The sequence below is a fragment of the Notolepis coatsorum genome (genome assembly GCF_963971535.1).
Source record: "Notolepis coatsorum genome assembly, chromosome: 4".
In the NCBI taxonomy this organism is placed as follows: Eukaryota; Metazoa; Chordata; class Actinopteri; order Aulopiformes; family Paralepididae; genus Notolepis; species Notolepis coatsorum.
This window is the reverse complement of record NC_140168.1, coordinates 74,056,357-74,069,913: the sequence shown is the minus strand read 5'-3', so window position 1 is coordinate 74,069,913 and position 13,557 is coordinate 74,056,357. Positions and strand designations below refer to the sequence as shown.

Here is a 13,557-nt window from a genome sequence, read left to right as displayed (position 1 = left end):
GTCTGTAGGAGCAGATCCTGATGCACCGCTGGAGGTACCCCTCCCTCTCTCTCCACGGTATCGAAGGGGCATTCTCTGATGGAGGGGCCAAGACCGTCATCCCCCGAAAGGTCACCGGGAAGTTTTCCATCCGCCTCGTGCCCGACATGGACCCCAAAGTGGTGGAGAAGCAGGTAGACGTCCATAAACCCATAAATAACGTCCAAACCTCTCTTTTCCTTCATTTGGATTCTCCTCACATTCTGCCCTGATGGCGAGGCTGTGTGCATAGTAGAGGTGTAACATCTGATAGTAGAGGTGTAACATCTGATAGTAGAAGTGTAACATCTGATAGTAGAAGTGTAACATCTGATAGTAGAAGTGTAACATCTGATAGTAGAGGTGTAACATCTGATAGTAGAGGTGTAACATCTGATAGTAGAGGTGTAACATCTGATAGTAGAGGTGTAACATCTGATAGTAGAAGTGTAACATCTGATGGTAGAGGTGTAACATCTGATAGGTGTAACATCTGATAGTAGAAGTGTAACATCTGATAGTAGAAGTGTAACATCTGATAGTAGAAGTGTAACATCTGATAGTAGAAGTGTAACATCTGATAGTAGGTGTAACATCTGATAGTAGAAGTGTAACATCTGATAGTAGAAGTGTAACATCTGATAGTAGAAGTGTAACATCTGATAGTAGAGGTGTAACATCTGATAGTAGAGGTGTAACATCTGATAGTAGAGGTGTAACATCTGATAGTAGAAGTGTAACATCTGATAGTAGAGGTGTAACATCTGATAGTATATGTGTAACATCTGATAGTAGAGGTGTAACATCTGATAGTAGAGGTGTAACATCTGATAGTAGAGGTGTAACATCTGATAGTAGAAGTGTAACATCTGATAGTAGGTGTAACATCTGATAGTAGATGTGTAACATCTGATAGTAGAGGTGTAACATCTGATAGTAGAGGTGTAACATCTGATAGTAGGTGTAACATCTGATAGTAGAAGTGTAACATCTGATAGTAGAAGTGTAACATCTGATAGTAGGTGTAACATCTGATAGTAGAAGTGTAACATCTGATAGTAGAAGTGTAACATCTGATAATAGGTGTAACATCTGATAGTAGAGGTGTAACATCTGATAGTAGAGGTGTAACATCTGATAGTAGAAGTGTAACATCTGATAGTAGGTGTAACATCTGATAGTAGAAGTGTAACATCTGATAGTAGAAGTGTAACATCTGATAGTAGAGGTGTAACATCTGATAGTAGAGGTGTAACATCTGATAGTAGAGGTGTAACATCTGATAGTAGAGGTGTAACATCTGATAGTAGAATTGTAACATCTGATAGTAGATGTAACATCTGATAGTAGAGGTGTAACATCTGATAGTAGATGTGTAACATCTGATAGTAGAGGTGTAACATCTAGAGGTGTAACATCTGATAGTAGAGGTGTAACATCTGATAGTAGAGGTGTAACATCTGATAGTAGAGGTGTAACATCTGATAGTAGGTGTAACATCTGATAGTAGATGTGTAACATCTGATAGTAGATGTGTAACATCTGATAGTAGAGGTGTAACATCTGATAGTAGGTGTAACATCTGATAGTAGAAGTGTAACATCTGATAGTAGAAGTGTAACATCTGATAGTAGGTGTAACATCTGATAGTAGAAGTGTAACATCTGATAGTAGAAGTGTAACATCTGATAGTAGAAGTGTAACATCTGATAGTAGGTGTAACATCTGATAGTAGAGGTGTAACATCTGATAGTAGAGGTGTAACATCTGATAGTAGAAGTGTAACATCTGATAGTAGGTGTAACATCTGATAGTAGAAGTGTAACATCTGATAGTAGAAGTGTAACATCTGATAGTAGAGGTGTAACATCTGATAGTATAGGTGTAACATCTGATAGTAGGTGTAACATCTGATAGTAGAGGTGTAACATCTGATAGTAGAAGTGTAACATCTGATAGTAGATGTAACATCTGATAGTAGAGGTGTAACATCCGATAGTAGATGTGTAACATCTGATAGTAGAGGTGTAACATCTAGAGGTGTAACATCTGATAGTAGAGGTGTAACATCTGATAGTAGAGGTGTAACATCTGATAGTAGAGGTGTAACATCTGATAGTAGAGGTGTAACATCTGATAGTAGAGGTGTAACATCTGATAGTAGATGTGTAACATCTGATAGTAGAGGTGTAACATCTGATAGTAGAAGTGTAACATCTGATAGTAGAGGTGTAACATCTAGAGGTGTAACATCTGATAGTAGATGTGTAACATCTGATAGTAGAGGTGTAACATCTGATAGTAGAAGTGTAACATCTGATAGTAGATGTAACATCTGATAGTAGAGGTGTAACATCTGATAGTAGAGGTGTAACATCTGATAGTAGAGGTGTAACATCTGATAGTAGATGTGTAACATCTGATAGTAGAGGTGTAACATCTGATAGTAGGTGTAACATCTGATAGTAGAAGTGTAACATCTGATAGTAGAAGTGTAACATCTGATAGTAGAAGTGTAACATCTGATAGTATAGGTGTAACATCTGATAGTAGAGGTGTAACATCTGATAGTAGAGGTGTAACATCTGATAGTAGATGTAACATCTGATAGTAGAGGTGTAACATCTGATAGTAGAGGTGTAACATGTGATAGTAGATGTAACATCTGATAGTAGAGGTGTAACATCTGATAGTAGATGTAACATCTGATAGTAGATGTGTAACATCTGATAGTAGAAGTGTAACATCTGATAGTAGAGGTGTAACATCTGATAGTAGAGGTGTAACATCTGATAGTAGAGGTGTAACATCTGATAGTAGAAGTGTAACATCTGATAGTAGAAGTGTAACATCTGATAGTAGGTGTAACATCTGATAGTAGGTGTAACATCTGATAGTAGAAGTGTAACATCTGATAGTAGGTGTAACATCTGATAGTAGAGGTGTAACATCTGATAGTAGAGGTGTAACATCTAGAGGTGTAACATCTGATAGAAGTGTAACATCTGATAGTAGAAGTGTAACATCTGATAGTAGAAGTGTAACATCTGATAGTAGAGGTGTAACATCTGATAGTATAGGTGTAACATCTGATAGTAGAGGTGTAACATCTGATAGTAGAGGTGTAACATCTGATAGTAGAAGTGTAACATCTGATAGTAGATGTAACATCTGATAGTAGAGGTGTAACATCTGATAGTAGAAGTGTAACATCTGATAGTAGAGGTGTAACATCTGATAGTAGAGGTGTAACATCTGATAGTAGAGGTGTAACATCTGATAGTAGAGGTGTAACATCTGATAGTAGAAGTGTAACATCTGATAGTAGAAGTGTAACATCTGATGGTAGAGGTGTAACATCTGATAGTAGAGGTGTAACATCTGATAGTAGAGGTGTAACATCTGATAGTAGAGGTGTAACATCTGATAGTAGAAGTGTAACATCTGATAGTAGAGGTGTAACATCTGATAGTAGAGGTGTAACATCTGATAGTAGAGGTAACATCTGATAGTAGAGGTGTAACATCTGATAGTAGAGGTGTACCATCTGATAGTAGAGGTGTAACATCTGATAGTAGAAGTGTAACATCTGATAGTAGAGGTGTAACATCTGATAGTAGAGGTGACATCTGATAGTAGAGGTGTAACATCTGATAGTAGAGGTGTAACATCTGATAGTAGGATGTGTAACATCTGATAGTAGAGGTGTAACATCTGATAGTAGGAGGTGTAACATCTGATAGTAGAGGTGTAACATCTGATGGTAGAGGTGTAACATCTGATGGTAGAGGTGTAACATCTGATAGTAGAAGTGTAACATCTGATAGTAGAAGTGTAACATCTGATAGTAGAGGTGACATCTGATAGTAGAAGTGTTACATCTGATAGTAGAGGTGTAACATCTGATAGTAGAGGTGTAACATCTGATAGTAGAGGTGTAACATCTAGAGGTGTAACATCTGATAGTAGAGGTGTAACATCTGATGGTAGATGTGTAACATCTGATAGTAGAGGTGTAACATCTGATAGTAGAGGTGACATCTGATAGTAGAGGTGTAACATCTGATAGTAGAGGTGTAACATCTGATCTAACATACAATGGGAAGGTATGGCTTCCTGGTTGAGAGCTCCTAACGGTAGGAGAGAGTACTAAGTATATTGAAGAGTAGATTAAATGCATTGTAGGTATTGGTCTTTTATTGACAATAATACAAATAAATATTCTGGCCTTATCCTTTAACTCTTTGAGCGCCACGCCCTTTTCCCATCTTTACTCAATGGCGCCAGCGTTATTGACCATTTTAGCGATGTTTTGCGGACCCATCGTGTGTTCTGTATTATAGCTATGGAGACAATAGTATGGCTAATTTGACAGGCATTGTTCATAGTACAACACTGTCTAACCAGTTAATTTCTACATACTGTAGTTTGTGCGCTATTACACGCTAAACATCACCCCTTTTCAAAATAAACCAGTATTTCTTCATAGATCGCGAGATATGGCGTGTTATATGCAATATGCCCAAATCGTTCTGGTTGATCGCCTGAAACCCCAAATACTTCCAAATCAAAGGTATATACCATATGTGTCTTCACAAAATCACATATGGTAGTCTTACTCTGAAAATGCGATCTTTACAAAAAGCACGGTTTAGGTCCTGTAAAATACGACACTGTGATCGGTACAGAAACATGTATCAGGTTCGGTAAAATAGACATAGAATGTACCTTACCTTAGCCAGAAGGTACTCCAGAAAGAATAATCCCAGTGATCCCATCGGCGATCGCGATTACTCGTTTATATGTGTATACGGTAAACTATAGGTTTTGAGGCGAGAAGATCTCAGAGCGATTGCTCTGCAAGAACTCCTCCCCCTCAGAGCGAGTCAGGACAGAGAGGGATAAGGACAGACACTGTCGAAACTAAAATCGGTGTTCAAAAGGTAGGCGATACTGCCACCTGGTGAGATTCGATCGTCATTGCAATTCCAACGTAGGCAGATATGCCAGGGAGACCTAGGGAGCTCCGGCTGAGTGTATAGAACGGGGATCAAAACCCGAGTATTCTCTGGTATGGCGCTCAATGCATGGCAGCGAAACTCGACTTTTCTCGGGTACATTTACATTTAGTCATTTAGCTGACGCTTTTATCCAAAGCGACTTACAAGTTCTGTACGACAAGTCATCAGGAAGGGTACAGCTCTATCAGCTGAGTAACAATGTTCATAAAAGTGTTGAGTGCTACAGTGTAGGTTAGTTTATTAGTGCATGACGGTAAGGTTAGTTAGGGTTAGATTATTATTATTATTTAAAAAAAAATTGGGGTATGGTGCAGAAAGAGTTAATGAACCACAAATGAATGTAATACTTGTATTCTTATCTACTATTATTTGTACAATAACACAATAACTGCATGAGTAACAGTGTCATGCCTTGCTTTTCTCATCTGCGGAAAATCAAATCATTTGAATTTTAAATGATTCAACATTAGGCAGATGAAGCCTCTGCCGATATTGGTTTCCCCTTTATCTCCCTGACAAACATTTTAACATTTGTATACATTTTTATATCCAAGGTGAAAAAATACTCTATGCACACCATTGATTGTTTGTCTGCGTGTGGGATAGCATTAGGCCTACTGTTGCCTCCTAGCAATGATAGTGGCTCAGGAGGTAGCGCGGTCATCTGGTAATCAGAAGGCAGTGTTGTAGTCGAGTCATTAAATCTCGAGTCCGAGTCACCAAAGAAGACCTCGAGTCCGAGTCGAGTCCCCATTACCCTAGTCCGAGTCCAAGTCATCAAGGTTGAGTCCACTCCACTCTGGCAGTCAAAGAGCTGACATCCAAATAAAAAAAGTTCTGCATTAACACTTTCAGCGCCAGCCATTTTATCCATCCTTGTAGTCAATGGGCCACGCTTTAAAAGATAGGGATTTTCACTGTGCGTCACGATGTTTGCAGAGCTATATCTATATTATAGCTATGGAGAAAATACTATGGCTCATTTGACATCACTATCTCTCGTCCAACATGTAAAAAAGAGTTAATGTTCGCTTGCGTGTTATCCCGTGGTGAATATTGTATAGTTTCAGAGTGATCCTGGAAGCTGCGTTATGGAGCGCTATGTGAACTTTGCTAAAAGCGCTCGTGTTGCTCGCCTGGACACATTACTATTTCCAAATCAAATGTATATAATAGTAATAGTAATAATAATGTTTCATCATGAAAGCATCAAAGGGGGGGGGGCAGTTTTTTGATGCTCTGATTTTCAGCAACGGCATACGTTTTGGAGTATGTGACATAGGGCTGGGCGATAAAACGATAACGATAACTATCGCGATAAATTATTTCCTCGAAATAAACATGAAACGTGGTCGCAAAGTTTCGATATATCGATTTTCCAAGCTTGGCTCCGTTCAGCCTCGGCTCAACACACTCACTAACAACAACCAGCGTTACGTGATGACGTGCTTACGCACAACAGCTAACAACCAATCAGTGAAGGAGATGGCCGAGACCCGGAAGGAGGTAGGACTCACTCAACAACAAGGCTTGCTAGGCTAATTAGCTTGCACGACGGCGTTTTATATATTTACGTGCCGAGTATGTGTGTTTTGAATTCTGAGGCCACGTGTATGGTAGTGTGGGATATACAGTGGACGCCGTTTCAATATATTGTGGCGGAAGAGAGTATTTTAGTGTCATATTTAGCACATTGTCATGGAATACATCGCTTAGAACCAACAGGCTGGCTAGGATAACTAGCTTGCACGGCACTGTTTTATATATTTACGTGCCGAGTATGTGTGTGTTTTGAATTCTGAGGCCACGTTTATGGTAGTGTGGGATATACAGTGGACGTGGTTTCAATATATTGTGGCGGAAGAGAGTATTTTAGTGTCATATTTATTGTCATGAGATACTCCGCTTGTCGGCTAACGTGCGCAGACTGATGACGACATCAACTCGACTTGAGACATTCGCAGCAGCATAAGAAGTTAATTAAACTTGACGGACATTATATCGACGATAATTATCGATATCGAATTATATGAAAATAATTTTATAATTTTATCGCGATAACGTTTTTGGTCATATCGCCCAGCCCTAATGTGACATATGATTGTTGCGATCGATGTGAAATCATTGTTGGATCAAAGTAGGATTGATGTCATATAGTCCTTACTTTTACTAGGAGGTATCCCAAAAAGAATATTCCAATTGTCTGATTGCGATTTCCAGTATTGCTGTCCATCGGGTCCCTGACATGAACTGGCACAAAATATGCATGAAGTGTGCAGTCCATTTACCATCCATCCAGGAAGTCTCATTAACGTTGTTAAAGTGTTGTTCTCACTTGTTTTTTTCTCTCATCATTATCAAGGTCATCGACCATCTGCAGAAGAGGTTTGCTGAACGAGAAAGCCCCAACAAACTGAAGGTGTACATGGGCCACGGAGCCAAGGCCTGGGTCTCTGACTTCAACCACCCTCACTACATGGCCGGCCGCAAGGCCATGAAGACAGGTACAGAAAGTCCTCACAGTACAGGGTATCTGCAGGGTATTAAAAAGTATTAAATTGATCATTCTCAATGTAAGGCCTTAAAATGTATTAAAAATACTTACATTTAATTTAATTTGATTTCATTTTTGCACCGGTATTACATCTTTTTGGGGGGTAATTTTAGATGTATGAAATGCTTTTGTATTTGTCATTGTTTTTTGCAGGGCTAATGGGAGCTTGGTGCGTCTGGCGAGAACTTTTATGGAATGCTCAAGAATTTTATTGATTTTAAGTGCAGTTGCCAGTTCAGTGTCGCTATGTGTTTTTTTGCTAGTATGGTTGTGAAATTGGTATTAAATGTAGCTCCTAATGGTCTTAAAAAGGTCTTGAAAAAACTTAAATGTACCTTGTTGAAACCTGCAGAAACACTGGATTAAGATAACATGTATTATGTATTCTCTACATGTACCAATTTTACTGGGATACTGTGTATCTGTGTACTAAACCTATGATATGAGACATATTTCTCCTTGATCGCTAAAATGTATCATGAAATGTAAATAATGTAAAGCTATCTATTTACTAATGTAAAGATAATTAGTGGAATGCACCTGATTGGATAAATTACACGCTGGTGCTCTAGTGTGACATCTAGTGGCTGAATGTTATCTATAATTATATAGCACTTTTTTTTTTTTTTTTATTTTTAAATCTTTTTCCCCCTCCTTTTTCCTCCGATTTTCTCCCATCCCAATGTTAGTCGTTATGCCAATTCCCAATCCCCTTCCTGGTCGCTGCACACTTACCCCCCACAGTCGGTCTGGGAGAGTGGAGGCTATCACATGCTTCCTCCGACACACGTCCAGCCAATCAACCGCTTATTTTTTTTTTTTTTTAAACTTACATTTTTATTTAACACTTATGGACATACAACATAACATTTATATTGACATCCATAACTTAACGACATACATATATGGGTACTTTCATGAAATTAAAATTAAACATATCATAAAACAACACTGTTCAACAGACCTAAATAATACAGTACAAAAATCATAAAATAATTGTCATACCCAACATAAATAATAATAGAAAAAACTAACTAAAGCAAAGGTGTGTGACACGGGTTCAGAGACCCCCCTTGAGCTTCTTTCCTCCTTTATCCTTCGCCCTCTTGTGTTGTATTTGGTTCCTCCTCTGTGATGTCGTTTTCGTTCCCCTTGTAATCCTCCCACTTTCCCCATCTTTCTCCAAATTTCTCTTCCTGTAACCTCAGCATGTGTGTTATCCTCTCCATATCCTGTATCTCCTCTACTATTCCTACCCATTGTGCTATTGTCGGTGGGTCTTCTTTGTACCACAGTCTTGTTATTGCTTTTCTGGCCGCTATCAACATTATCTTTATTAAATATTTGTCCCCCCCTTGTATTCCCTCGTGTGTCAGGTCCCCTAAGTAAAGCTCCAGTCCCGTTTGTTCAACCGCTTCTTTTCACCTGGCAGCGCGGATTCTCACTGAGAGGGCGTAGCGTGTGGAAGGATCACACTATCCCACTTAGATCCTATCCGCGCTTAGCAGGCGCCCCGACCGAACTGTAGGAGTCGCTGGCGGACCCACCCCGCCAGCTTCTCTCACCCTCTAATACTGCCAATTGTATTAGTGTGAACGGCCAGCCAAGCTGGTGACAACCCCGGAGCTGTGAGCTGGATTCGAACAGGCGAATCCTAGCGTCTCCGGGGTTGGTGACGAACGCAATCTCCGCTACGCCACCTGACCGCCTCATATAGCACCTTTTTAATGACAAAGTGGTCTGCTGAATAAGACCCTGACGGCAGAACTGGTGGAGTAATTGTTATTGATGTGGAGTATTGTTATTAATTTCTCACTAGTGTTCGGCGTGGAGCCTGACCTCACGCGTGAGGGCGGCAGCATCCCGGTCACCCTGACCTTCCAGGAGGCCACCGGACGCAACGTCATGCTGCTGCCCCTGGGCTCCTCTGACGACGGGGCGCACTCCCAGAACGAGAAGCTCAACAGGTACAGCTGCAGCGCACACAGTGTGACAGACAGACACAGTGTGACAGACAGACAGTGTGACAGACAGACACAGTGTGACAGACAGACAGTGTGACAGACAGACACAGTGTGACAGACAGACAGTGTGACAGACAGACACAGTGTGACAGACAGACAGTGTGACAGACAGACACAGTGTGACAGACAGTGTGACAGACAGACACAGTGTGACAGACAGACACACAGTGTGACAGACAGACACACAGTATGACAGACAGACACACAGTATGACAGACACACACAGTATGACACCCTTGACAGACATACCTGCCAGTATTGACTTCTGAAAAAAGGAGTGACATTTTCTACACACACACACACGCACGCACGCACGCATTCACCCCCCGACACCCTGACCCATCCTTGTATTATAATCACCTTGGTGATGACCAGTTAACAAGCCCTGTGTTTGTCCCTTTTATTTTCAGATCCAACTACATTCAGGGGACCAAAATGCTGGGTGCTTACTTCCACGAGGTGGCCCAGCTGGACTAAGTGCTCAGTACAGAGTCTACCTCCTTCTACCTTCAGAGCTATACGCCTGACTTTTCTATGGACTGTTGCCTAATGATGAAGCACAGTATTTTCCTTTTTAGTTTATATGGAATTTATTTTCTATAGAAGTGTTGTGAATGATTGCAAAAAGTCATACTGGTGATATTGCTTATAACCTTTCCTCATAAATATAATTTAAAGGGGAACACCACCTAAATTAATTTCAATGTGTTATTTTCATGGTCTAGGAAAGTCCAGTCAATCGTTGTGAACATGAGCTACTCTCTCCCAACGCCAGAAACCAGAGAATTCTGATTCCAACTTCTGATGTCATTGGGTATCAAATCTGGACCTGCTCCATAGACAAAGAATGGGAGATGGAATTTGTGTACCCACAGAATGTTTGGTTTGGTTTTTATATCCAAATTATCTTTTTTTTAGTAATATCCTCAGCTCTGAAACAGAAAATGTACCCATATAAAACATTTGTGTCATCTTTAACATCTTTCTCATTCATTGGAGCAGCTTCAGACTTCATACCCGATGACATCAGAAATGTTTCAGGACTTTGTGGAATTGGGGAGAGACTTGCTTGTGTTCACTAATATGTTTGGATTGTCTTGGACTATAGGCATAACATGTATGGATCCTTAAATTGCCCATAGTTCCCCTTTTAAGGCGGTGGATTTACGAGTGTATTTCAGTTTTCCGGGCTTAAGAGTTACCCACAGCCTTCTCTATTAGGAGGACATACTGACCCAGAGCCCTGGAAAGTACAACATGTGGCTTTATCATTTTCAGTGACAATAATCAGTCGTCAGACAGATGTTAACATTTTCTACAGTGTTAAAAAGTGGTCATTCCCCTTTTTATTACACCTCTACGCCCAATATCAAGCCTGATATGTCCCTCCCATTTGAGTATTATTAATTGTCACTAAACCAGACTTTTGAGAAAGGTCTTTGAACCTTTTGAAGTTATTATACAGGTTTTTTATTACATTTTTTTTCAGAGGGACAGTGTTTTCATTTCAATTCATTACCTAAAGATGGTACCATAAGTTAAGAGTGTTGTGTTCATTCGTAATTAATGACGGTAGAGTTATTTCTGGTGATATATCACATTCACACTCCTGAGATTGAATTGGCTTAACGCTTACAAAATATTAAGGTCATATGTACTTATAAGGTTCTTCGTTTATATTTAGAATCGATCAATTCGACATACCGATTCTGAAAGCCAGGATCTATCAATAAAACATACAGATTTTGAAAGCCAAGATCTAGCAATAAAACAGATTATGAAAGCCAAGATCTATCAATAAAACGTACAGATTATGAGCCAAAAAATATATATATATTTTTTTGTATCCACTTTTTCTCCAATTTTTCAATTTTTCTCCCATCCCAATTTCGTATCATCCAATTCAACCCTCCCCTGTCTCGAACGCTGTTTCTTGCCTCCCACAAGCCGGCTGCAATGTGGACTAAGTCATACATAGCACAAGTCCCCTCCGGTACTTGAGGTAACAGCAGTCGCATCTTTTTCACCTGCGCGGCGCGATCTTTCAGCGTCAGGGGTCTGCGCTTTGGAGGGGCGCCGCCCCCATCGCTTCCTGATTCTACTGCGCAGGCGCACCAACCGACCTGTAGGAGTCGCTGTCCACAACGCCCGATCCCCACCCATCAGTTTCCCACCCCCTAATACTGCCAATGTGTATTAATACGGACGACCAGCTAAACTGAAAGCAATGTGGAGCGCTGGGCTCGAACAGGCGAACCCAACGTCTCCAGTATTCGTGGTGAGCGTCTTGCCCACTGCACCACGTAGCTGCCCATATTTTCTTCTTTTTTTTTAAGAAAAAAACCACAAATGCAAATGAGCTCATGACTATCTTTTTCATTGGTCAACACTGAAACTAAGAAAATACCATTAGCCTACAGTGAAGAGAGAAGCCTCAGCTGGTTAAGTGGTTCTTGTGCATCAGTGTGCCATGAAGTGACCTACAGTGCCTGTAAGATGTTGTTCAAGTGGAAAAACTACAATATTAAAGATGCAGGATGGAATATTTGTTAAAATGCTATCATGAATGGAGATGGATCAATAAATGAAACATCTCTGAGAAGGGTTATTGAAGAATGTTGATTGAATTGTATTGCCTGATGACACGTTCATCAAGACTGGTGTCCAGGTTGGTCTGCACTCTGCAGTTTGAGAAAACATGCCGTGGAACAGACATGTTGCTGAGGTGACCTGGAGAGATGTATCCTGCACCCTTTAGTCATATACATTTACATTTAGTCATTTAGCTGGCACTTTTATCCAAAGTGTTCTGTACAACAAGTCAGCAGGAAGGGTACAACTCTGGCAGCTAAGGGTAAGTGATATTGTTTGTCAAACAGTGGCGAACTTGAGTGCATAGTAGTATAGACACATTTAGTCAAGGGTGGAAAATTGGGCGGGTTTCGGCTGTTCTGACTGGTGTGAAGTTCATTCCACCATCGCCTGCTTTGTTCAATGACCCCCCAGGAGCTCGAACAGGAGTGGGTATCACTCGGGTGGTCAGAAGATGCAGAGAAAATACCCACAAAGAACGATGTCAAACTGCCAACCGAGAAAGACATTTGCTGGCTACCTCGAGAGAGAGAGAGACTATGCGGTGATGGAAGCTAATTTGAAGCTTTGTTTTTCCGCCACAGTTGACATCTGGACAGCCTACAACAAGCTAAACAGGTTGTGCATTAAAGGAGTTGGGGGGGTAAATAGAAACTAACAAGTGACGTTCTAATAATAATATATTCGATTTGTAGGGGCGCTTTATATTTGTGGAACAAATCTCAAAGCGCTACAGTGTAGAATAACAAAAACTAGCAAGAGAGTAAAACAACTAAATAAGAAGGGCTAAAGCTAGTAAAAGAAAATATGTGGAGCTAAAACTAGATACAAATCAAAAGTATTAAAAAGATGTGTACTAGTAACGTAACTAATTACTAAATATTGTATTTTGCACTAGAGACTAATATCACTGGACTCATCACTGGACTATCTTGTGTTTGTACTTTATTTTATATTATATTGTATTTGTATCTATACTTTAAGTGTACCTATAGTGTATAGGACTGAAGCTATGCATCCCCCACCCTGTATCCCCCCCCCCCCCCCCATGCTGCTTTGACACCCGAATTTCCCCAAGGGGATCAATAAAGGATCATCTTATCTTACTTTGATACAAAGTGATCAGTAAAGTAATTTTGATTGATAAAGGAGTAATAAGTAACTAATTACACTTACTGAATAACGTGCCCATCCCTGCCATTCACACCGAGGGAGGAGGCAACCATGCAAGGTGCCAATCAGCTCATTGGGAGTAGTTAGGGGTTAAGTGTCTTGCTCAAGGACACTTCGACGTGCTGGTGGGGAGGAGAGGGAACTGAACCGGGAACCGGGTTAAGTGTGTTGCTCA

The 13,557-nt window shown here is 40.4% G+C and overlaps 1 protein-coding gene across 1 annotated transcript in view; it reads left to right on the top strand.

The window, feature by feature from the left end:
* The window catches only part of LOC311226820 (cytosolic non-specific dipeptidase-like), a 46,629-nt gene extending 33,353 nt beyond the window's left edge, over positions 1-13,276 (top strand). Inside the window, exons 9-12 of the mRNA XM_084312230.1 lie at positions 9-173; positions 7,402-7,543; positions 9,413-9,560; positions 10,028-13,276. Coding sequence (XP_084168356.1) covers positions 9-173; positions 7,402-7,543; positions 9,413-9,560; positions 10,028-10,094 — 522 coding nt within the window. The 3' untranslated portion in view covers positions 10,095-13,276. The remainder of the gene's footprint in view (positions 1-8; positions 174-7,401; positions 7,544-9,412; positions 9,561-10,027) is intronic.
* The last annotated feature ends 281 nt before the right edge of the window (positions 13,277-13,557 follow it).